We start from the raw sequence: 25,661 nt of genomic DNA, 5'->3' as shown, positions 1-25,661 counted from the left end.
ATCATCGGTGGCTTATCTTTTTTTTCCCCCACTTTCTGGCTGACTCCTCACTGCTGGAGGCCTGCCCCTCTCTACTATAGTGTTTACATGTTTACTTTTTTTTTTTTTTTTTTTTTTTTTTGAGATTAGGTCTCCCCATGATCCCCCAGCTGGTCTCAAACTCCTGGGCTCAAGTAGTCCTCTTACCTCAGCCTCCCAAGCCATCACCACTAGCCTCTGCTGTTGTAATAAATCTTCTTACCCTGTCAGGTAGCAGATGATAGCCCTTAACCATCTGCATGGGTTCGGAGTAAGAGAACTAAAGAGGAATTAGGACTGAGGAAGGGACAGCAAGAGGCTATAGATGACCTTCTCACTCGTCAAATTTGCCCTCTGTTATCTGTTACAAGAGGTGTGGTATAATAATACAATTCTTAGTGGTATAACCTGGAATCAGGATGCATAAATTTTTATCCTACCTTCTGCTTTATAGCTGTGTGACCTTGGGAAAGTTAAATAGGAATAACAATTGTTTCTAACTCATTGGGTTATTGTAAGGATCATGTGAGTTAATTTAAGTAAAATACATGGAATGATAATTGACACATGATAAGCACTAGAAAGTGTTAGCTCCTGTTATCACTAGTGTTTTTTACAGGATTATATAAAATAAGGGAGCTTCCATTTATATGCTTTAAACAGTTGCAACACTTAGTAACTTGATGTTTAGAATTTTCTCATTTAAAGTAGTGTTACACAACAGAGAATACTGCTACTCAGAATGAAGTGGTAAAATTAGGGTTGTTTTATGTTGGACATTAACTCTGAAATCTCCATAATGTATGTAAAGTTAGGGTTAATTGGGATTTATAATTCTTTTGAATATTTGTGGATCTTGAAAAAACAAAACAAAAAGCATCCTGAGATTGGTTCATGTATACCGTGATATAATTTCTAGTAAAAGAACAACAGGTAATGTATTTAACATCTTTATTCTGTCTCAATATAATCTTTGTATTCTAATTTACTGAATAGAGTAAAAAGAGTTGTGCAGTTGAAGTATAGTTGAAGTTCTAGTTTCCAAAAGGAACATATCTTCTAGATTTTCCTTCTCCTTTAAATTTGGAATTAAGTTACTGGAGTAGAGTTTCTACATTATTAAATTAGTGATAAAGTGAGCAGGTTATATGATATTTAGACAAATAGTAGGTGATAGCAATTTCTTTTTATTTCTGTGGTACATGAGGGGCCACCATAATTTTGCATTTTAGGGAAGATGATGAATTAACTTTCATCTAATGTTGTTCGGATATTTCTAGATCATATAAAGAAAATTAGGGTCATTTAAGGATTTCTATTAGAAAGTACAGCTGTATTATAGAAAATCAGTAAGAAAAAGCTAAGAATCCTGAGCTGTATTGTGACCACTCATTATATGACCTTGAGAAAGCTGTCCAAATATCCCTAGCATAATTTATATATTTTACATTGCCAAAAAAAAAGTGAAACTACCTTTTAGAATGACATCCCAAAAATAAGTTGTCAGTTTACTGTATGTGTACTTGTTTCTACTTTGTTACCAAATTGTGATTATTTATATTCTTAATGAGATCCTAATGGAAAAAGACTGACTTTATGATCCTTGTATCTCCACTCTCTCTCTGATACAATGTAGGAGGTATGTGTATATTTTGCTGAATCAAAGTTGCTTTGTTTATAACTTTGCTGGTAAGTAGACCTTTAAAATGAGATTTAAACTAAGATGCAGTATAGATGATTCTTCTAGAACTGTTGTTTCTCAATTTTATCCTGAATCAACTAAGAAATACATTTTATATCACACACCCATTGTTCATACTCATAACTAAAACCACATGTTTAGAGAATGCCTTCTTGTTTGTCCTCAAGTTCTGTTCTATTATGTTTCTTTCATTTAAAATAATGCTGGTGCAGCCCACTGAAATAATTTCAGGATTCACTGATGAGTTGTGACCTGCAGTTTAAAAGATACCGCTCAAGAAGGTGAGCTCCATGAGAACAGGGACATTTTGTCATTTTCACTTTGTATTAGTGCTTGGTACATAATAAATATTCATTAAATATATGTTGAATGGGTCAAAAAGGGAGCTTTCTTTTCCATAGGTCACATTTAAGGACAAGGGGACTCAGGGTACTCTCCAGTGGTAGAGCATATGGTTAGCAGGCACATGACCCTATGTTGGATTCCTAGCACCACAAAAAAAAAAAAAGAGAGAGAGAGAGAGAGAAAGGACGACAAGGGGAAAATATTACGTCCTTCTTGCTAATTTCAAATCATTAGTATTTGAGTGGTCTACTAAGTATAATACAAAGCATTAAGCAATAAGGAGGTTACAGAATTTAAATAAGGCTATCTCCAGCCTTCTGCAGTTTTCCACCTAATCCAAAGGATTAGGCCTTTAAAGAAATTTCAAGATTTTATCAAAAGATTTTACATCAACCATAGACACAACCAACGTGAGAAAGAGTTTCCAAGAACTTGGTTGACAATATCCTGCCCCACCTATTTCTCATTACTAGTAGAGTCAAATTGTGAATTCCATCAAATAGATTTAGTCTTAAAAATATTCAAGGGACACTTGATTTGCTGTTAACTAGATTTTTTTTATTTTAATTTTTTGCAGTAGTGGAGTTTGAACCCATTGGTTCTCTACCACTGAGCTATATCCCCACTTCTTTTTGTTTTTAATTTTAGGATCTTGCTAAGTTGCCTGGGCTGGCCTCAACTTGTGGTCCTCCTGCCTCCTGAATCACTGGATCACAGTCCGTACAACTGCACCTGGCTTCATTAGACCATTTAAAATCTGTTCTTTAACAGTTTACAATGATCCTAGGTCTAGTTTATTATAGGTCCTAAAAATTAGATTCTTTGACAAATATAATTAGTTTTTAAAAATTAATTTGCCTAATGGTAAAGAGAAGGAAACTCTACCCAAAATATACAGGAGCCCACTTCCTTAATTTTAGCCTATCATGTAAACATAATGTGTCATTTTGTGTACTTCCCCTCATGAATTCAGGACAAGAGCTTTGGCACTATTAAGAGTCAAAGTTTAAAAATTAAAAAAAAAAATTTAAAGACTCGCAAAGTTAAGGTACAATTCTTAAGAAGACTGACTTCAAATTTGTCATCAGACTTGGGTCTTGAGAATAAAATAGGGTGCAGGCTGAATAATTATTCTAAAACAGGTGTAAATGGGATTAGTCCCAGCAAATAAGGGATTATGAGATATATATATATATATATACACACACACACACACACATAACACATTTGTAGTCTCAAAAGGAAAAAAAGAAACATCAGAGAACATTTGCAAAACTTAAAATAACATCAACTAAAAATTTACTGCAAATAATTTATAATCAGAAGTACAGCAATTACTTTCAAACATTAAGGCGTTTTAGTATCAATGATATATAAATAACAAATTAATGAGACTGGTTTTTGTTATATATAAAGATTTTTCCCCAAAACTGATGGTCTTACTCAGTGACTTGCCTACACATTGCAATGTCCTAGGTTCAATCCCCAGTACCACAAAACAACAAATTTTCACCTAAGACCTAGCAAGTGATGCACTTATTTTCAATAATATTCTTTGGTAATGAAAAAATTGGACATTTTCTTAGAAGTAGTAATGATAAATAGGATCTGCATGTGGTATAAAGCAGGTTCATAAATATAGCCCTGTGTGTTTATGATTTCATCTCAAAAAGGTACTAGTGAGTTTTTTATTAACTGATCTATGATTAGCCTCATTCTAAGGCACCCTAAGTAACATTTTAACATGATTTACTATTTATTAAATAACCTTTGCTGTAAGATTATCTTGGACTCAATCCAGTGGTACCAAAAAAGACCTCATAAGGTAGATTAATAATGTGAACTTTAAGGACAGTTTAAATGAGACACAATGAAGTAATTAGCTCACAATCTCCATTATTCAAAATTTATTTGAGGTTTTTAAACTCAATAATTAAAAATTATTAGAGAATGCCTTCTCATGTGTCCTCAAGTTCTGTTGAAAGTGTTCTGTCCCCTAAGTACCTTTTCAAAGATCAAATACTTGCTTTAACCTACTTAGTATATAACATAAACACTGGTTCTAGTATTTGGGGGGAAATAAATCATACTTTTTATTTATTCAGATTATTTAATACTGCCTTTTATATGAAATTAGGCCGAGGCCTAAGTGGTTAGTATTTTAAGTTCCACACTAGGAAGATAGCATCATTATCACTTTCAAACTGGAAGCATAACATTTTTATAAATTGATAAATCATTGACTAAAATGAAATTTAGTGAAAGTTCTCTATCCAAGAATAACATGATAGTAATATAGCACAATCAATTTGCTTTTTTACATAGTGCTTTAAAAAAAAAAAAAGAATAGGAATATTTAGGCCATTTTTTTCCATTGAGGCAAGACAGAGCCCAAAAGCAATTGTACTAATTTATGTTTTTCTTGCTTTCTCACATATTTTCCCCATGAAGAGTTTCCTTTTTTTCCTATTGGATTAATAGTTTGGTAGAATACCTTTTTAAAACCTTCTAGACTTTAGTGACACTGGTTGGTATTAGAGGAGATGAAGTGTGTATGAGAGATCCTTCCTTGGTCCCCTTCTAAGTACTTTACCATCTCCACTGACTTCAAGAAGTACAGTACAGTACTGTAAGATTGTAGGACCAAAATGAGATGAGGTTCTCCAGCCTTTACTCATGTTCCTCACAGATACAGGCATCCTATAAACAACTGCCTTAAAAAGTCCTTGTACTCAAATTTGTACTTCTCAAGAATAAAATAATTTTAAAGTAGAGTCAAATTAACTCCACCATTATTTGCCATTCAATTCAGTGAGTCACCATTCTTGGTAATATGACATCAGCTCCCAGAGATTCTCAAAAATTCTGAAACTTCACAGATAACCAAACTGTTTATGTACACATGCATGCAACTTTTCCCAGTATGTAGAGCAGAAACATTAGAGATGGATCATATTGTCAATAAATACATGTTTGCTACATCTAACATACTAATGTTTACCTTGGGTCAAGCACTCTTTCTAAGTACTTTATATATGTTGATTCAGTTAATCCTACAACAGTCCTCTGAGGTAGACTCTACTTATCCATGGATAAAAATTAGATTTTAGACATTTCTTTTTTTGGAAGGAGACTGGTAAACAGTATGCTGGGGCATTTGTAGGCCTGGGACTAAAGTCTCAAAAAGAATTTTATTCTACTCCAAATCCTGGAGCCATAACACCTTGGCTCAAATTGTGGTTTCACCATTTACTGGGCGTGTGATCTGAAGAGATTTATAGTAGGTTGCATGCCTGCTGTATGCATTTTCTCAGATATTTTATGAGTATATTCTTTTACTTTACAAACAAGATCACTATAAGGGAAGTAGCCAGCTTCCCCTCTCTATTTCCTTCATTATCACATTTTCTTTAGAGTCCTAGGCTCTACTGATTAAATGTTTAACCCAAAAGACAGATTGAGTACCTTAAAAAAGTTATCAAACATATGTAAAAACTACGGCAAGTTCAATGCTTATATTCATATTCATTATAATATTAGATAATTTTTTAATCCAAGCAATAATCTTTGAGATTAATTCAAACTTTGTAGAAGAAATGCCCTTGTGATCTAAACAGGAATGGAAAAACACTGTGGACTTCCCAGTTTGAGCACCAGGGGAACAGTTTAGATTAAACTGACGGTAATGATAACCTCAGCTCAAATGGTTGAGATAGGTGGTTAACATGGATATTGTGGTGACTCCTTTGTTGTTTAGTGGGTTGAGAGAGACTATTTTGTGGTAGCCTCTGGCTGGTTCACTGTTTTTCCTTTGGTATGATGTTCAGAAGGGTTTGAGAAGAGTCAAACTGTAAACTAACTTTCATATGAAGATGTATGATTTCTCTTATTATATATGAGGGTTTATATAGTTGTCAGCACTGGGTAAATATGTACATAGAACCTCTGTTAGTGGATCTGCCCCTAATGTTCTGGTTTTTGCACAGCACTGCCTTTTTTTTTCTGCTTCTTTATTTAAATAACCTCAAATTCTAAACCACTTAGAATTTGACTTTAGAGAACATTGCATTTCACTGCATGCAAAAGGAGAAACCAAGGTATAATCTGCAGTCCTGGGTTACTTCTCCCCACTGTGAGGCAGTTAATCTCTGTACAATGGTTTGGCAAAGCTGCTATGCCAGAGTGCCTCTTTGTGGCCAGATATATGCCAAATGAGTGGGCTGTGAACATTAGCACAGCCAGACAGCGCTGCCTTTGTGTAACCAATTTCTTCTGCAAGGCTGGCCCTTGATATTTCATGTAACTCTCACCCATATTGTCATTATATATAACTCTTCATCCCATCTTCTACAGTTGTTTCAGAGCAATAGTCTTTAAAATAATCTGTTAAACACTAATTGTACTCTTAAACTTGGACCACCACACTCTAGGAATAAAAATGGTCATTCCCTAGAAGTTATCTTCTAGGCCTGTTGTTCTACCCCAGGGTTGCAAATGGCCTGAGAATACTGATTACTGATCCCAAAAAAAGAACTTGGAAGACTTAACATTATATTTTTATTTTGTACATTTTATTGCTCCTCAGCAACAGACTAGGATACAATGGAGGGCTGCACTATACCTCCAAACAGCAGGAAAGTATATAAGATATTGTTGCGTGCACACTGCGCAGGTAGATTTCTTCAGAGGTTTTATATTTTACTTTATAAAAAACGTCACTCTGTTTAGATCCTCACCCAAAGATTGGAGATGAGGGAAATGGCCAGCTTCCCCTATCCATTTCCTTCATTATGACATTGTTTAGAGACCTTCTTATCTCACTGCAAGCTTTCCTGGTCACTGACTAGTGTTTAATGCAACAACTGTATTTGGATAAAATATCCTAGATTATTTGTTTTTCCCCAAGTATGTATTTTAAACTTTTGTCATCTGTTACTATTGAGACAACAAAATAAAAGACACATCCAACACAAATTAACAAGAATCTTGCTAACATCCAGTCATAGCTACTTCAGTTTGTTTGTTTTTAGTGGATACATGTTCTTGGCCATGATTTCATTTTGCATATTTATAATATTTTCATATTTTCTGTTAGAAAAAATTGTAGTTTGTAAAATGAAGTTAAGCAGATTGGTGTTACATGGTGTTCTACAAAAACATGAATTTCCACATAGCGAATATGAGATGGCTCTTTGAGCTTTTTAGGGAAATAATTGCTCAACAAGTGCTATGTGAAATGTTTTGATAAAGTAAAATAATTCATGAAATGACAAAGAATGGAAACAAGTTAGAGCATCATTGGAAAGCACTACTACTAATTTTCACAAATTTTAACGGTATAGCAATTACTTCAGTGTGAATAACTAGCAACAGTCATTATCCTAGGGGAGTTCTACAACTGGAATCATTCAATAAAAGCTTGGTCTTCATATGTTTTTTGTTTGTTTACTTAAAATAGGTACCATCCATATTGTCTACATAGCCTTGGCAGGACTTAGAAGCATGCTGACCTTGAATTAAACTCATGTCTTCTGCAGGCAACCTGCCCAGTGTATAAAGATTGAGCCTTCCAGGCGTGTTCTCTAATAATAGATCTAGGAAGACCTAACAGGAGCAGAAACATTTGGAGGGCATATCTTTATGTGACCAATTCTCCCTGAAGGGCTTACTCTTTTTTCTTAATCTGTCACATCAAATAAAAGCATCTAATTTACTCACTTCCCAATGTAAATTCTAAAAATTTCTTCAGAAATGTGCTGCTATTCATGTATGAAAATGTGGCACACCAGAATATATATTTAAAATTGTTTTTTCCTGCAATTGTTGAAATGTTACTTTTTATTATATCCTGTTTTCCTTGTAATAAAAGCAAAGGTTGAAGGCAGCTAGTTAGAATTGGAAATGCAGTCTATAAGAAGTAAACTATCTAAAGGTCTTTGACTGGGAATAGAGAATTCAAGAACAACTTGTGGTTTATCTTTCATTGTGTTTTTAAAATGTTTTAGGGTACCTAGTACTTTTGTTTTTTCACCTTTATTTTTTTCCCTTGAGAGTTCCATGTCCATAATCTGCATATAGGCATACATTGCTTAAGAAGGGAATACACAATTAATTGCCTGTTTGTATTATCAGGCATTTTTGTTGTGCAAACATCATAGAGTATACTTACACAAACCTAAATGGTTCAGGTCAGTCACTCAGTCACTGGCCTGTCTTTTGGAGGTTAAGGTGGAACCTAGGGCCTTATGTGTGCTACAAATTAAGCAAGAGATGTATAAGACTCCTGTCCATGTAACAGAGGATCTGATTTTTTATAGTAAACCTTTTTTCTTTGAAAACTAGTAAACCCGGACTGGGGTTATAGCTCTGTGGTAGGGTGCTCACCTCACATGTGGAAGTCACTGGGTTCGATCCTCTGCACCACATAAAAATAAAATAAGGTATTGTGTCCATCTACAACTTAAAAAAAATTTAAAAAGGAGTACACCCTAATATAATAGTAAAGAGTATAGTATAATAAAAATGTAAGCCAGTAACATAAGCCAGAGTCATTTATCATCATTTATTTACAATGTAATAATTATATGTACTATACTTAAATACAGCCAGCAACTCAGGTTTGTTTATACCAGCATCACAACAAGCATGTCAATAATCTGTTGCACTGTGACCTTAATATGGTTATGATGTCACTTGGCAATGGGAATTTTTCAGCTCTCATAAAATCTTATGGAATCACTATTATATATGAGGTCTGTCTTTGAAGCTTCGTTACGCAGCGCATGACTGTCCCCCTCATAGTAAAGTTTACGTTGGAATGCATCTTGTAATAAGAACAAGGAAATGGAAACTTTTTCTTCATGACTTTCTTGGTTCCCATTTTGCTGAAAGTAGAAAAACCTAATTATGATGCCAAATTACTTTATTTTTTTAAGAATAAAGAATGTATTGTATAGGAAGGAAATTGTATCTTTGAAGGGACTTAGGATTTTCGTAAAATACTTTTTGTTTAGTGAAATATATAGTTGCCAGTTATAAAGCAAAAATGAAAATTAGTAAATCCTTTACTTCAATAAACTAATGTTGTTTTTTATTAACTTCTTTATTAGTTCATATAGCATTCATATACCAGTGGATTTTAGTATATTCAGAATTGTGGAGCCATTATCACCAGAATTTTAGAAAATTTTCATCACCCAGGAAGAAAAATGCATACCCATTAGCAGTCACTCCTTGTATCTCCCTCTCCTGCCCCACAAACTTTCAGTCATAAGTAACCACAAATCTGTATTGATTTATCTATTTTGGGTATTTCATATACATAGAATTACAATATGTGGTCTTTGATAATTGGCTCCTTTACCTAGCTTAATGTTTTCAAGATTCATTCATATTGTAGTATACATCAATACTTCATTTTATTGAGAAATGGTACTGTATTGTATAGATGTGTCACATTTATTATTTCCACTTTTGGACTGTTATAAATAAATGTTGTTGTAAACATTGGTTGCAAATTTTCATGTGACTATTTCATTTCTCTTGCATATATACAAAGAAGTAAAATTGCTAGGTGACATGGTAATTCTAAGTACGGTTTTTTAACAAACTGCCAAACCATTTTCCAAAGCAACTGTACCATCTTACATTCCAACCAGTACAGCGTAAGGGTTCTCATTTCTTAACATCCTTGCTAACATTTTTTTATTACTTGCCTTTTAAAAAATTATACTCTTCTGAATGCATGTGAAATGATACCTAATTGTATTTTTGATTTGGGTGTCTTCTTTGGAGAAATGCTTATTTAGATCTTTTGCCCATTTTATTTTAGCAGTCCCTTATCAGAGGTATGATTTGTCAATGTTTTCTCTCAATTTGTGCATACCTTTTCACTTTTTGTTTGTTTTGTATTAGAGATTTAATCCAGGGGCACTCTACCACTGAGTTACACTCCCAACCCTTTATTATTTTATTTTTAGACAGGATCTAACTAAGTTGCTGAGGCTGGCCTTGAATTTACAATCCTCCTGCCTTAACCTCCCCAGTCACTGGGAATATGGGTGTGCGCTATCAACGCGCCTAGGTTGCCTTTTCACTTTCTTGATAGCAACATTGAAAAAAGTAAATTTTGCTGGCATCCAGTTTAACTACTTTTTCTTTTGTTGCTTGTGCTTTTAGTACCAGAGCTAAGAAGCCACTGCATAATCCAGTATCATGAGGGAATGCTTATGTTTCTTCTGTTTTAGTTTTTACATTTAGGCCTTTGATCCATTTTTAGTTAATTTTTATATAATGTGTTAGGGTAGGACTCCAACTTCATTCACTTGATGTAGGTATCCAATTCTCCCAGTTCCATTTGTTGAAAAGACTGTTCTTCCACCCACTGAATTGTCTTGGTAGCCTTGATAAAGATAATCTATAAATGTAAGGATTTATTTCTGAACTGTGAATTCCATTCTGTTGATCTATATGTCTCTCTCCATGTCAATAACATACTGTCTTGATTACTATAATTCTGTGCCAAGTTTTAAATCAGAAAGTGGGAGTTTCCAGTATTTTCAAGATTATTTGGCTATTCTCAGTCCTTTGAATTTCCACATGAATTTTAAGATTAGTTTGTTAATTTCTGGGGGAAAAAAAAAGACAGCTGGGGATTTTGATAAAGATGGCAGTGAATCGTCAGCTCATTTGGGGGAATATTGCCAGTATTAAGCCTTCTGGTACATGCACATAGGTTATTTTTCCATTTAATTCTTTAATTTCTTTCGATAATGTTTTATAGTTTTGGGGTACAAGTTATATAAATTTATCCAACTTTGGTTTTTGATACAACTATAAATGGAATAACTTTGTTAATTTTATTTTTGGGTTATTTGCTAATATATAGAAATAGTTTGATTTTTTTTTTTTTTTTTTTTTACAGAGAGGGAGAGAGAGAGAGAATTTAATATTTATTTTTTAGTTTTCGGCGGACACAACATCTTTATTTGTATGTGGTGCTGAGGATCGAACCCAGTGCCACATGCATGCCAGGCGAGCACGCTACCGCTTGAGCCACATCCCCAGCCCTGATTTTTTTAATATTGATCTTGTGTTACAACCTTGTTGAACTTGTTTTATTACTTGTGCTACAACCTTGTTGAACTTGTTTTATTAGTTTTTCAGTGGATCTCTCTTTTTTTTTTTTTTTTTTTGTACATAAGATGTCATCTGCAAAGATAAGTAAAATTTTACTTCTTTTTTCCCATCCTTCTGCCTTTTACTTTTTCTTTTCTAATTGCCCTGGCTAGAATCGCCAGCACATATCTAATAAACTTGGCAAGAACAGGCATCCTTCCTAATCTTAAAAGGAAAGTATTCAGTGTTTCACTGTTAAGTATGATGTTGTGCATCTGTTAAGATGTGGGCTATTACATTGGTTGATTTTTTTTTTTTAATGTTAAATCCTTCATTCTAGGGATAAATCCCATTTGTCAAATCCATGTTTGATTTGCTAGCATTTTGCTGAATGTTTTTAAATCTGTTTTTATAAGAGTTATTTGTATTGTGATATCTTTGCTTCAATATCAAATTAATGTTGGCTTCAGAATGAATTGTGAAGCATTCGCTTCTATATTTTAGAAGTTTGTGAAGAAATGGTATTCATTCTCATTAATCTGATAGAATTTGCCAATGAAATCATCTGGTCCTGGCCTTTTCTTTATGGATAGTTTTTAAATTACTAGCTCATTTTTCTCATTTGAAGTCTTTTCAGATTTTCTGTTTCTTCTCAATTTAGTTTTGGTAGTTTGTGTGTTTCCAGGAAATTTGCCCATTTTGTTCATTATATAATTTCTTGGCATACCATTGTTTATAGTATTCCTTATAATCCTTTATATTTATTAGGCTAGTAGAGCCATCTCTTCATAGAGATGGTTAATTCCAACCACTAAGTAGATAGTTACTTTAACCTCACAAAGAAATTACCTCTTGGGCTGAGGTTGTAGCTCAGTGGTAGAGTGCTTGCCTAGCAAGTGTGAGTCATTAGGTTCAATTCTCAGCACCACTTACAAATAAATAAAATAAAGGTACAAAAAAAGATTGCCTCTTAAAATTTAGAGGCCTTGCCTAGAGATAGAAAATTAAAAGAAAATGTGAAAAACAAAGAACTATTATTGCTACTAGTGAATAAGTAACATTATTAATTTCTGCCTAGCCCAGAGTATTGAAAGAGCCATCAAAAAAGAAAAATCTAGATGTGGGCAGTGTACATCATAGGTCTTTAATTCTACCCAAAGGATTATCTGGGTTAAAAATGCTTTCTTAACAACTTGTAGGCTTTCTATAACCTTGGACAAAATAGTTGGCCTGATTGTGCAACTTTCTATCTGAAAATGGAGAAAATACTACTACTTGCAAAGCTATTCATTTCTTATTGTACTGTACTTTATTGTACAGTTCATTTTTTTAAATTGTACTGACTCAGCAATTCTTTAGGAACTTTATATAGGCCAGAGCTAATTATAGTAAATTTGAAAGTACTGACCAAATTTAGGGATGATACTTTCTTTCTTGTGCATAAGTTTCTTCCATTTAACAGAAAGATGTGTCAACACATACCATTTTTTTAGAATGCAGAGTCCTTTTTTTTTTTCTTTTTTTCTTTTTTTCTTTTATGCAGTCCTGAGAATTGAACCCAGAACTCCACACTCACAACAAAAGTGCTCTACCACTGAGTTGTATTCTTCCAACCTGAATGTGAGGTCTTGAATGCAAGGAAATTTCCAACTGAAGTCGTACAGTACCCAGGCAACATTTAGGGAATTCTAAGAGTAGGATCCCTGAGAAGAGAATAGAGGAAACTAATTTGTAAAAAAGAAGAAAATAAAAATTTTGTGAGTTCACGGTCCCCATTCTGACAAGATCATTTCCATCTAATCAACTCTTGGCAAAAGTCACCATTTTTTCCCATGAAAATCTTTAAAAAAGCATTTTAGATTCCCTGTATAGAAATATGATATAAAGCACTTTTAGAAGCTGTATACTGCTTAACTAAAAGATTGTTAAAATTAAGTGATTCTGAACAGTAAATGGAAATGGAGTTTGAAACCTTTCAATTATTGCATGCAAACCATTATGTATATATCTCTTTTAGGGGGAAATATTCTGTATTTGAAGACGCACATGAAAAAAAGAGGAAAAGCTACTTTAAAATAGAGCTGTCTCCTCCCAGAACAAAAATCCTGTTAGTGCTATTGTTAAGGAAGGCAGTAGCAAAGTATTGGTTGCAAGGTGTATAAACAATGGGATTTCTCCATGGTGGGGGCTGGAGGGATTTGAGTCCTAGAAGCTGACTGCCAAGGAAACCACTGACAAGAGGGAACCAGGCTAATTCTTTGTGGTATTTTCTGCTCTCTTAATTTGAAATGGGGGAGAAAATAAGAAGATAGTGAGAAACTTAGAAAGTTATCTCTTCTATTTTAAGGAAACAAAGGACTAGATCATTCTCAATAGTCTCCCCCTTTTTATTTTGAAAAATTTTAAACCTACAGAAGTGAAAGAAAAGCACAACCTATATGCCTTTCACTTTGATGGATTAGTGTTTAACATTTTGTTGTATTCGTTTTCTTATACATAGACATAGAAGGGAGTCATATAGAAAGTAAGTCACAAACACAGTAACTCTCTAACTACTTTAGCATGTGTTTTCTGAGAAGACAATATATGCCTAAACACAGTACTTTTATCACACCCAGGAAATTTTTAATTACTGCAATATTATCTACTATGTAGCTTATATTCTTCTTTCCCCCAGTTGTCCCAATAATGGTCTCCTTAGTTTGCTTTTTTTTTTTTTTTAAAATATAGGATCCATTTAAGGTTCATTCATTGCATTTAGTTGTCTTATAGTCACCAGGCTAGGTCTGATGGTGCATGCCTGTAATCCCAGCAACTCACTCAGGAGGCTGAGGCAGAAGGACTGCAAGTTTGAGGCCATCCTCAACAATTTAGAGAAGCCCAAAGCAACTTAGCAAGACCCTATCTCAAAAATAAAAAATAAAAATTTAAGGACTGGGAGTATGACTCAGTGGTTAAGCGCCACTGGGTTCAATCCTGGACACCGGAAAAAAAACAGTAAAAAAAGAATAGGGGCTGGGGATGTGGCTCAAGTGGTAGCGTGCTCACCTGGCGTGGGCACGGCGCTGGGTTCGATCCTCAGCACCACATAAAAACAAAGATGTTGTGTCTGCCAAAAACTAAAAAATAAATGTTAAAAAATTCTCTCTCTCTCTCTCTCTCTCTCTCTCTCTCTCTCTCTCTCTCTCTCTCTCTCTCTAATTAAAAAAAAAAAAAATAGCCACCGTTCTTCTGCCTGAAAGGACCAGGCCATTTTTCTTATAGAATGTCCCATTATGTCCAGACTTACCTGATTTTTTCATTATGATTATATTCTATTTAGCACATTTGACAAGAAAACTAACAGAGGAAATGCTATAGCCTTTGGGTTTTCATCACATCTGGAGGCATATGGCATCAGTTTGTCCAACTATTGACTATAACCAGTTTAGTCATTTGGATAAAGTTATATTCACCATATTTTTCCATTGCAAAGGTATGCATTCTCCTTGTAATTTAGGGAAAATGGGAGGAAAAGGATACTTTGAATCCATGTGAATATCATTTATCCACCACCCTTCTTCCAATAGTTTTATCATCCACGATCCTTGCCTGAATCTATTCACTGAGGGCCGCAAAATGATGATTACCAAATTCTCTGCCCTTACATCTATGTTTAATCATTTAATTAACTGACTTTTTTTTCTTTTCTTTCTTTTTTGGTACTGGGGATTAAACCTGGGCACTCTCCCACTGAGCAACACCCCCAGCCCTTTCTATTTTTTTATTTTGAGACAGGATCTCACTAAACTGGTGGTACATGTTTACTGGTGAGATTGCTGAGATTACAGGAGTAGTACACCACTGTGCCCAGCTTTTTGTGGATCTTTATTTTTCAACATCCATATATATTATTACTTTATTCCTTCTGGTAATTGTATGATAGTCTGACATTTAGATTATTTCTACTTTCTTAGTATTATAGGCAACTACAGTTAATATTCTTGAAGATGTCTTTGCATGTTGATCTATAGAATAGATCCCAAGAAGTGAAATGGTTAAATAGCCCTTACTGATTTGCACTTGTGCAAGGTCTTCCTCATGTCTTTACCAACACCATTAACATTTTTAATGTTTTTCTGTTTACTAGTAAGATTGTTACTTCGTTTTGGTTGACTACTAATTTCTTCTAAGATTGCTCACATCTGTAGGAGTTATTTTTTCTAGTTGAGGTTTTATTTACAGGTATATTTGGCTGTCTGAACTTTTACTGCCCAAATTCTGGTATTAAATATGTTTGGGTAAATGTTTTATCAAATTTCTTGCTATATGCATTAGTGATATACTCCCTTTAAAATTGCTTTGATTCACTTTCCTAACTTGCTTTTCAAATTCTGACTGTCTAAAATTAGGAATCCAGTAGGTTCACATAGGGAAGAACACTTTGAAGTCTCATATTAATCTTTGTTACATGTATTAAATTTTTCCCCTTCTATGTTTTGATATTATATGTATAGTTTTACACAATAAAAAGTTGTGCATTTTATATTAAATGTCTTTTGATGTTTTTCCCTATAAGTTCTAGGTTTTTTCGCTTTATTTAGGTTGGCCTTTCTTATCTAGCATTTTTTTCTAATCTTTTATTCTAGTGTATGGTTATTTGTAGACACACTAGAATCTTTTTTTTTTAATGGTTTTTAGTTGTCAATGGACTTTTATTTTGTTTATTTATATATGGTGCTAAGAATTGAACCCAGTGCCTCACACATGCTAGGCCAGCACTGTGCCACTGAGCCACAACTCCAGCCCCACACTAGAACCTTTTGGATACATGAAGTTCATTTTTGCTCATCAATTTTGTCAACACATTTTTAATAATTTATCCTTTGTCATTAATTTTAAATGCTGTATTATACACCATGTTTTTATATATATATACACACACACACAAGGATTGTTGAGGATGTTCTTGCAATAGACCATATTGTTGAAGTGAATATTTTGATATCTTGTTGGGAAAGTCCCTTATTGTTTGTCAAATATTTCTAATCATGTAATTTTATTCCCATTTAAAAGGGGGAAAATCAACTTTTCCATTTATGCTTCCTCCAACAATATGAGAATGCATAGTTTTCCAGGCCTGGGAGAAACTTGCTAGAATATAGAGCCAAGATTAATTAAGACTTGAATAAACTTATAAAAATTAAAGATGTGTTATCTATCTGCTAAACTAGGAGAAATCAAATAGATTTTTAATATTGTTGAAGTGTTACCCTCTTGTTTAATGAGCTGTTAACTACTACCCCTTCTAGTTTTAATCCTCTCTGGTAATTTGGAATCATATTACCTATATACATTTCCTTTCCCCTTCCAGCTTCCTAGCATTTCTTTTTCCTCTTCCCCTACCCAATCCATCCAGTTTCCTGTCTAGAGAAATCTCATTTGTTCCTAAAGACCCAGTTTGGATAGTGCCTTTTCTAGGAAGTTTTTCTTTATGCCAATGATAGGAAGATTGTTCTAACCTCTGTGCTTCATATTATTTATTCCTGTTCTTTATCAGTGTCAAAGTTTAGGCCAGATCAGATATATGACACATGCCATAAAATGATTGTTGAAAAGAATAAAATATCCCTGCCTTCAGAGAGCTCACTAGAGAATGAAACTAAAAGCTTAGAATTAAAGAAAAATAGATAACAAAAGCAGACGTTATATTTTTTTAAAAAGCACTGACAGATGAGATTTTATGTAAAATTTTTGCCGACCTGACCAGGTTTATATTTTATTGCTTATGTCCGAAGCTTTAGATAATGTAGTTTGAACACAGGAAGGCCTTCCAGATGAGATATGGCACAAACCTTAAAGACATGCATGGGTCCAAATGAGTTGTTATCGTGGGAGTTTCAGAGTTGTAAAGGAAAATACTAAGAAGTGAGATTACATGCTTCTTATAATGTGTAGTTGAGTTGTAAGTGAATGGATATTTGGAATCTTTTCTGTTTTTTTCTTAGTACTGGATGAATGAATACACCTCATCTATTGGAATTGGAGTTTTTCATTCAGGAATTGAAGTATATGGAAGAGGTACGTGTACACACAGTTCAAATACTTTTCTGAATATTTTGTCCTTTAAAAAAAATGCAAAATCATAATTATAACTTTTATTTTTTTTTTTAAACCACTCCCATATGTTATTGCAGAAAGTGAAGTGAGGGTGGAGGGAAAATCCCCATATTTGTTTGTACTGTTTTGGAAAATTTTCCAAAATAGAATGTATCTAGGGAGAAAGTTCTCAAAATACAGAGGTGTACATTCATTGTATCATCTTTTATTCTAAATACTATGTGTTAACAAAATACTTCCCTTTTGAGATCATTTTACTATGGTAGTTTGTTTTGCTCTAATGTGTATTGTTAAGAGTCCCTAAGAAACTTTGCATTATGAAAACAATCATTTTGTCTGGAACAAAGTGTTATGTTAGACAATGTCAAATTTGAAATACCAATTTCCTGAGGGAATTTCAGTAATAAATTTGGTTTTGTAAACCTATAAATACACATCTATAAAGTCTAAAGACTTTGCTGAGCAAATCCTGCTTTAGATTACATCTAGATTTTGCTCAAGAATGATGGCCTTTGTCATAAACCCAGCCTTTTTCATTCTTGTTACCTTTATTATGCTTCATTATGATAAACATGACAGGAGTTATTTAAACCAAGCAGCTATGTTTTCAACAGCTTTTTTCTTTGTTCTGGTTCCCACTCTCGGTAAAAGATGATCTATTCCTGATCAGGTTGTAACTGGTAACTAGTAATGATCTGTCCTTAAGATAGATCACATTGCCCACTTCATGAGGGTTATGATAATATACCAGTTTGAAGCATAAACTTAATCTACAGCAGAAATGCCCGTATTTACATCAGCGAAACAGTCTTTATAAACTCTTAAGAATGTTATTGTGACTTTCTCAGAGTTACTCCTGAGATTACATGTCAGCTTTAGCTAAAATAAATAATGACCCATTTTCTTAAATGTACCAGTCCGTTTGGTTTTTGTTTTGTTTTGTTTTGTTTTTTTGATGGTGAGGATGGAACTCGACCTGGTACATGCTAAGCAGGTGCTCTAGCACACAGCTATATCCCCAGCCCTGCCCCCTTTTTTATTCCACATTAGCTGCCTCTAGATACAGTTTAGCATATTAAATCTGAGCTATAAAGATCTTCTATTTAAGCTCCATTTTATTTGAAAGGCTGCACCTACCAAATAATCCCAAGAAACAATGAGATGTTTGGGCTGAAAGTTTTAATGATTAGAGTATTGCTATAGGTGCTATCATGGTGTGTGCATTTGTTCTCTTGATTTGTGTGGCTTTCACCAAAATTGTACTTGTATTCCTTCTTGACTGAAATTTGGTTCATATGCTACAGTTAAAGTGCCATCAAGTTTTGAACCACATGAACTACTGTGCAGTAGTTGATGGCATGTAGCATTTTCTGTTTTTCAAATGAAGTAACTGAGGCTCAAACCTACTGAAAGTCATATGCTAACAAGTAGGATTTGAAAATTTGAACCCAAATGTTCTTATATGCTGGGCCATTGTTCTGTTACCTGCATAATTATTGTTCCTCTTCATAAAATGATTTAGGAATAATTAGAAGCATGATTCAAAACATATCCATGTAAACATAGCAAAACTATGACAAATATATTCTTGAAAGTGGATGATTACTTCTTTTATAAAAGAATAAGTGGGGGGCTGGGGATGTGGCTCATGCGGTAGCGCGCTAGCCTGGCATGCGTGCGGCCCAGGTTCGATCTTCAGCACCACATACAAACAAAGATTTGTGTCCACTGAAAACTAAAAAATAAATAAATAAATAAATAGAAATTTAAATTGTGTTTAAAAAAATAAAAAAAAATAAAAGAATAAGTGGATCTTTGTCTTTCCTTACTATAATTGAAAGAGTTAAATCTAGATGTGATTTTCTTATGTCCAATCTGATTATCTACAATATCTCTATAAAATTCTATCATTAAAAAGTATGAAATTTGGGGCTGGGGTCGTGGCTCAGCAGTAGAGCACACACCTAGCATATGCAGGGCCGTGGGTTCAATCCTGAGCACCACATAAAAATAATAAATAAATAAAGATATTGTGATCAACTACAATTAAAAAATAAATATTTTTTAAAATGTGAAATTTATATTTCAGAATTGAATACTAAATACTTTCTCATCTACGTAATTTTGTTTCTGAAAGATCTAAATCCAGAGTATACTTAGTATCTGCCTTGTTCTTTCCTATGCTTTGTTCTAAGACCTTTTAAGATTTAAGTGATGAGATTAATTTAAATATTGTTTGGAATTCTTTGTATCTACTAAGACTTAACCACTTAAAAATCTGCCTGAGAAAATAGAACTGTGGTCAGAAATTTTTCCTCCTTTCTGATTTGAAACTATTCTCTGCTTTTGTTCTAGAGGAGAATTTATATGTGATGAGGTGGTCATACATGCAGTGTCCTCCTAGCTAAAAGATTATTGTGCAGAGTGTGACTGTATGAGGGGTGGGTGTATATGTTAATTTTGATAGCTTATTTTTGGAACAAGGGAAATTAAATTCACTGTTTTAGGTTTGATGTTTCACCTTTACTCCAGCATAAATCCAGTCTTGATCCCAGGAACCATGAAAACTCATGCCATTAGACAGTTTCTCCACTCAAGTGTAAGTTTGAAAAGTGACAAAACACTGAGCTGACCATCTACTTAGTTTGGCATGATGCTTTTGCAGAGAGACTGTTCACTTTTGAGTGTTAGTCACTCTCCTTTTTTGTGAGCACAAAGTAAATATAATAGTCAAGATTACCTTTGAGTATCTTTTATTATTCAAGTTTCAGATCTTTGTGACAGCTGTTTCTCTACTAGTAATAGTTAAATGAGATGATCATAAAAGCATCTAATAAACTGAAAAATATTTAGATGTTATCATTATCCTCATCATTGATTAAAGCTAATTGAGCATTCTGGTTAAATTTTATGTGATAAATACTAAAAATCATGAGTTTTCTCTTTGCAGAATTTGCTTATGGTGGCCATCCATATCCTTTTTCTGGAATATTTGAAATTTCCCCAGGAAATGCTTCTGAACTAGGAGAAACATTTAAATTTAAGTAAGTAGGGAGGATAATTTTCATTACACTGTCTTAGGATCCAAAGCTTGTTCTTTAGGCATATAGAATTCATTCTGTAAAATTGAAACCTAAAAAGTTAAAATGTTTGTTTTATTTGCTGACATAATATATGTGTATGTATTTATTTAAGTTGTTTTGCAAAGGTGAAGTAAAGTGTCTAAAATAAACTTCTGTTGGTTTTCTTCAGGACCTATATAGGTTATTCTGTCTGATTTTTAAATATTTGTGTCTTTGTATAACCCAGGTTCTACCTCAGAAAACTCCTACCCAATTATCAGTCCCCATCTCCTAAAACGGGAAAAGTTTTATTGTGACCTAAATTTATCATTATTTAAAATACCTTCATCTTCCCAATGAAAGTAACACTATACATTTGAAATAGCTAAACATCTGATTAGCCTGGAAACTATAATTAAGATACAGGTGTCACATATAATGATAAACCTCAAACATGTGGATGTCTGTAATCCCATCAGCTCGGGAGCCTGAGGTAGAAGAATCCCAAGTTCAAAGCCAGCCTCTGCAACTTAGCAAGGCCCTAAGCAACTTGGTGAAACTCTGTTTCTAAATATAAAATGGAATGGGAATGTGACTTAAGTGGTTAAGCGCCCCTGGGTTCAAGCCCCACTTTAAAAAAAAAAAAAATGTGTGTGGATATAAGTGTTCTCCAGAGCCTTACAAGTGATAAACAGCAATGAAAATCTAAATACTAATAATCAAATTTCTATTTCTTAATTAAAGAGAAAAAATTTGTACTAATATTTAGAATCTTAGTTTCAAGAACCTTTAAAGAAACTTGTGGACCAACTACAGTAATCCCAGTGACTCAGGCAGCTAAGGCAGGAAGATCACGAGTTCAAAACCAGCCTCAGCAACTTTGTGAGGCCCTAAGCAACCTAGCAAGACCCTGACTCAAATTTTTAAAAAGGACAGGGATGTGGCTCAGTGGTTCAATCCTGGTACCCAAGGAAAAGAAAAGAAACTTGTGGGCCTATGATAGTTAACTTGCCAAGTGAAAAATAATAACAAAATGAGGTTATAACATAGAGAAGTTCAGTACAGGGCTTACTGCAAAGTTCTAACTCTTAGCTTACCACTGAATCAAACCATTTAGGTATAGAAGTGCTATAATGTATCTTGAATCCATTCCTTAGGTCTCCTTTAAGCAAACTGCTTGATAATAAAACAACTTTCTAATTATTTTCAGCTTTCTTTGACACCTACCTTGTATCTGTCTAAAATTCTGCCTTTTATTGAATGAATAATGTCTATTGCATTTTCCAGGGTAGTACTTTCTGGTTATTTTTGTTTCATATTTTTTATAATGCTTTTGAAAACGTAGTCAGGTTTGACAGTTCATCTCACTGCATAATGGCAGCAGATAAGTTAAAAGATTGTTTCTAAGTGAAAATATGGCCAGCCCTTTGTTGATGAGTATAATTAAGCAAGAATATTTTTAGCATGGAACTCGTTCTCTAATGACATATATTGTTTCATAAAGAAGACAACTTGTATATTTGTATAATATAGAAAACAGTGTACTTACAAGCTTGTTGCGGAAAAGTTGGAGCTAAAACAATTGAAATTTTAATTGAAATTTTAAAAATATTTCATTTACCTTTAGTCTTATTGATCCTGATTTATTACTTCAATCATAACATTCCTGGAAATAAACAAGCTTTTAAATATGCTTATAAATAACTGAACCTCACACAGCTATGTTCTCTTTTTCTTCCATTTTTTCATTTTTATCTTTTCTTTCTGTTCTTTAAGAGAAGCTGTTGTTTTAGGGAGCACTGACTTCCTAGAAGATGATATAGAAAAAATTGTAGAAGAACTGGGAAAAGAATATAAAGGCAATGCATATCATTTGATGCATAAAAACTGCAATCACTTTTCTTCAGCTTTATCAGAGGTAAATTAAATTTTATTCTAAAAGTTCTTTGGATAAATAATAATAATAATATACTTGCTGTTCCACTATATTCAGTCTTGTTTCATTTCTTTTTCTGATTATTTTTGTTGTATGAAAAATAGTATTTGTATTTCTTTCTCTTGTATGATCTTTTCTGAGTTGGCAACTTCAGAGTTAGTACATCTTTAAATGGTAATTCTTTTCATTCCCTTACCATCAGGACAGGGTACAAGTAGTTGTCTCTTATTCTTACTCATTTTATTGCAATATCATGTTAAAGTTCCTTGGAAGTGACACATATCCAAGAAAAACAACTTTAAAATGGGAAAGGTTTATTTTGGCTCATGGTTTCAGTCCATGGTAGGTCAGCCCTTTTGGTTTTAGGCCTACGGCAGCAAAGCACATCATGACAGGGAACATGTAGTGGATTGAGCTGTTTATCTCATAGTGGCCAGAAAGCAGAGAGAGAAAAAGAGGGCCAGGTCCTATGTCCTCTTCAAGAACATACCCCCAATGACCTGATAACCTACTACTAGTACCCACATCTTAAAAGATTCTGCCACATCCCAATAGCACCTCACACTGGTGACCAAGTACATGAACCTTTGGATATTTAAGATCCAAACATATCTTACCTGAAATTTTCACTTTAAAAAAATAAATGCTGGCCAGATGCAGCGGCACCCTATAATCCCAGAGGCTGAGACAGGGAGAGTCACGAGTTCGAAGCCAGCTTTAGCAACAGTGAGGTGCCAAGCAACTCAGTGAGACCCTGTCTCTAAATGAAATACAAAATAGATCTGAGATGTGGCTCATATTCCCAGGGATGTGAGCCAGGGTCGATTGCCCCTGAGTTCAATCCCCAATACTTTAAAAAAAAAAAACAATGCCGGGCTAGAGTTGTAGCTCATTGATAATGTGCTTGCCTGGCATGTGTGAGGCACTGGGTTCGATCCTTAGCACCACATAATAAATAAGTAAATAAATAAATAAATAAAACAAAGGTATTGTGGCCATCTACAACTAAAAAATAAATAATAAAAAGAAATGCCTAGACTTCTGTTTCTTAGCTACTAGGGTTTTGCTGAATTTCACTTGCCAAGTGAAGAATAAATTTTAAAATGAGGTTATAATATAGAAATTCAGTATAGGGCTTAAAATTTTGCTAAATTTTAGTTGCCAACATGAATTTTTTTCCTGGCTCTTATTAACAAGAATTCATTTCTCCTATCTTGATTTTATTCTGCAAACCTATGATAGGCACTTGCCTTTCCAATCCTTGAATCCCAAGCAGAAGACCAAAACTATATAAAATTAAAGGACCATAAAGAGAAGGTGGAGGGAAGGAATAAAGAAGATTATAAAATAAGATCTAGAGAATTAAATAGCACTTGAGATGGCACCCCAACTTTATCTCTCAGATCATTACAGCGACAACATCAAGGTAACACAGAAATTATGGAAGGTGTAAAGGAGAAAATGAGCTGCTATTTCAGTGACCCTCTCTACTGAAATGCTTGGCTCCTGGCCTTTTTCACTTCTCTCATGGCTTCTATAGCATTGCTTTCGAAGAGGGCTATCGGGATCTGTAATTGTGCAACCAAAGTATGTGTCATTAGCTAGCAGTATTACCCATGACTTTAAAACATGTGGTATCCTTGCCCCACTATGAATATACTAATCCAGGTCTTATTTTAACAAAATCCTCAGATGACTCACATGAAAATAAGAATTTGAGAAGCACTACCAATAGTCTAGTACTTGTATTACTACCGTAGAGGTGACCTAGTTGATTTTCAGGAAAGGGAGGGCAGGTGGATCTGAGCTACTTTTTTTTGCCTTCCCAGTACTGGGGATTGAACCCACAGGTACTTTATCACTGAACTACATCCTCAGTCTTTATTTAAGACAAGATTTCATTAAGCTGCTGAGGCTGGCCTCAAACTTAAAATCCTCCTGTCTCAGCCTCCGTAGTCACATCACAGTTGTAAGCTTTTTTTACTTCAGATATTACATTTTTAGGGAATGCATTCAAAGATTCATAGGATGTTAAAATGGGCAGAGATAATAGCATCTAATCCAGTGTTCTCCTTTTATAGGCAAGGAAATGGATTCCAATTAGAAAAAGACATATCAAAGATTGTTATGAAGAACTCATTAGATCCTGACTTCTTATTCAAGTGCTTGTTAGGCTTTATTATTACTTCCTCTGATTCTGATTTGTTCTCTCCCCCAAATAAATTGGTAACTTTATTGAACACCTATACTACCACCTCAGCCAGCCCTGACTTGCCCCTGAAACCATGTTAAGGTTGGGAGCCATCGTTTTAGGCCACAGTTTTCATCTTTATGAATGCTAAATTATTAAAGAAACTAAGACCCAGAAGTTAAGTGATTTAACCAAAGCCACCCAACTTGTTTCTGGCCGTGCTGAAATTAGAATTCAAATGGGAAGAGATATAAGAAGCTATTTTAGTGAACCCCATATAAATGGAAGCAAACAAATTTAATATTAGGACCTTTAAAGACAGGTAATAAAACTGTTGTGCTTTTACATTATTAACAACATAGTTGAGGAGGTGTGTGTCATATAACCAGTTGCAGAGAGACAAAAATCATTGACAATTATATTTGATTGTTTATATGTGTACTTTTAGGTAGACGTTCCAAAAATTCTAAGCATGATCACCATTTAAATACAATGTTAGCAGTAAAGGTACTTTCTGTCCACAGGGATTAGCAAACTATTATGGCCTGCTAGCCAATACCAGCCTGCCATTTATGTTTGTGCAGCCTATGAACTAAGGTGGTTTTTACATTTTTCAGTTATTGACAGATCAAAACAGGGATATTCACATAATGACACATATAGAATATGTGAAGTTCAAGTTTCAGTATCTATAAAGTTAACTGAAATACAACCATGTTCATTCATTTCCCTGTTAACTTTACAGCTCTCATGCTGAAATGGGACTTGAGTAGTTACAACAAAGCCTTTAGGGCATTAAATGTAGAACATGTATTGTTTGGGCCTTTACAAAAAAGTTTGCCAACCTTTAGTCAATAACTGAGATCCATTTGAATCTGATTTAGATTGGCTTAAACATAGAGGAAACATTTTATCTCCCAAAACACAAAGTCCAGAATATGACAGGCTTCCTGTCAATACGGTCACTGTCTCAATTTTAATGTGACAAGAGGCCCCTAATGTCTTTCCATCTCTTGAAACTGCAATCCTTAGACCACTGACTCTGCTCTCAGGCTGTGGCTCCCCTTATAGTTTTCAGATAGCTGTAGTAATATTAAGCACAACATCCAGAGAATGAAAAAAACTGTCTCTTCCTTTGGTTCTCTCTCAGAAACAGTGAAACTCCCCCACCACCACCACCCTGTTTAACCT

General features: G+C 34.1%; 1 protein-coding gene across 2 annotated transcripts in view; it reads left to right on the top strand.

The window, feature by feature from the left end:
* The window catches only part of Desi2 (desumoylating isopeptidase 2), a 51,178-nt gene that overhangs the window by 13,848 nt on the left and 11,669 nt on the right, over positions 1-25,661 (top strand). For both annotated transcript variants that reach the window (XM_005326564.5, XM_040276903.2), the window contains 3 exons: positions 17,170-17,242; positions 20,232-20,325; positions 22,120-22,261. In XM_005326564.5, the coding sequence (XP_005326621.1) occupies positions 17,170-17,242; positions 20,232-20,325; positions 22,120-22,261 (309 nt within the window). The remainder of the gene's footprint in view (positions 1-17,169; positions 17,243-20,231; positions 20,326-22,119; positions 22,262-25,661) is intronic.

The sequence above is a fragment of the Ictidomys tridecemlineatus genome, chromosome 10, assembly GCF_052094955.1.
Source record: "Ictidomys tridecemlineatus isolate mIctTri1 chromosome 10, mIctTri1.hap1, whole genome shotgun sequence".
Classification (NCBI taxonomy): Eukaryota; Metazoa; Chordata; class Mammalia; order Rodentia; family Sciuridae; genus Ictidomys; species Ictidomys tridecemlineatus.
The sequence above is the reverse complement of the archived record's forward strand: the minus strand, read 5'-3'. Positions and strand labels throughout refer to the sequence as shown.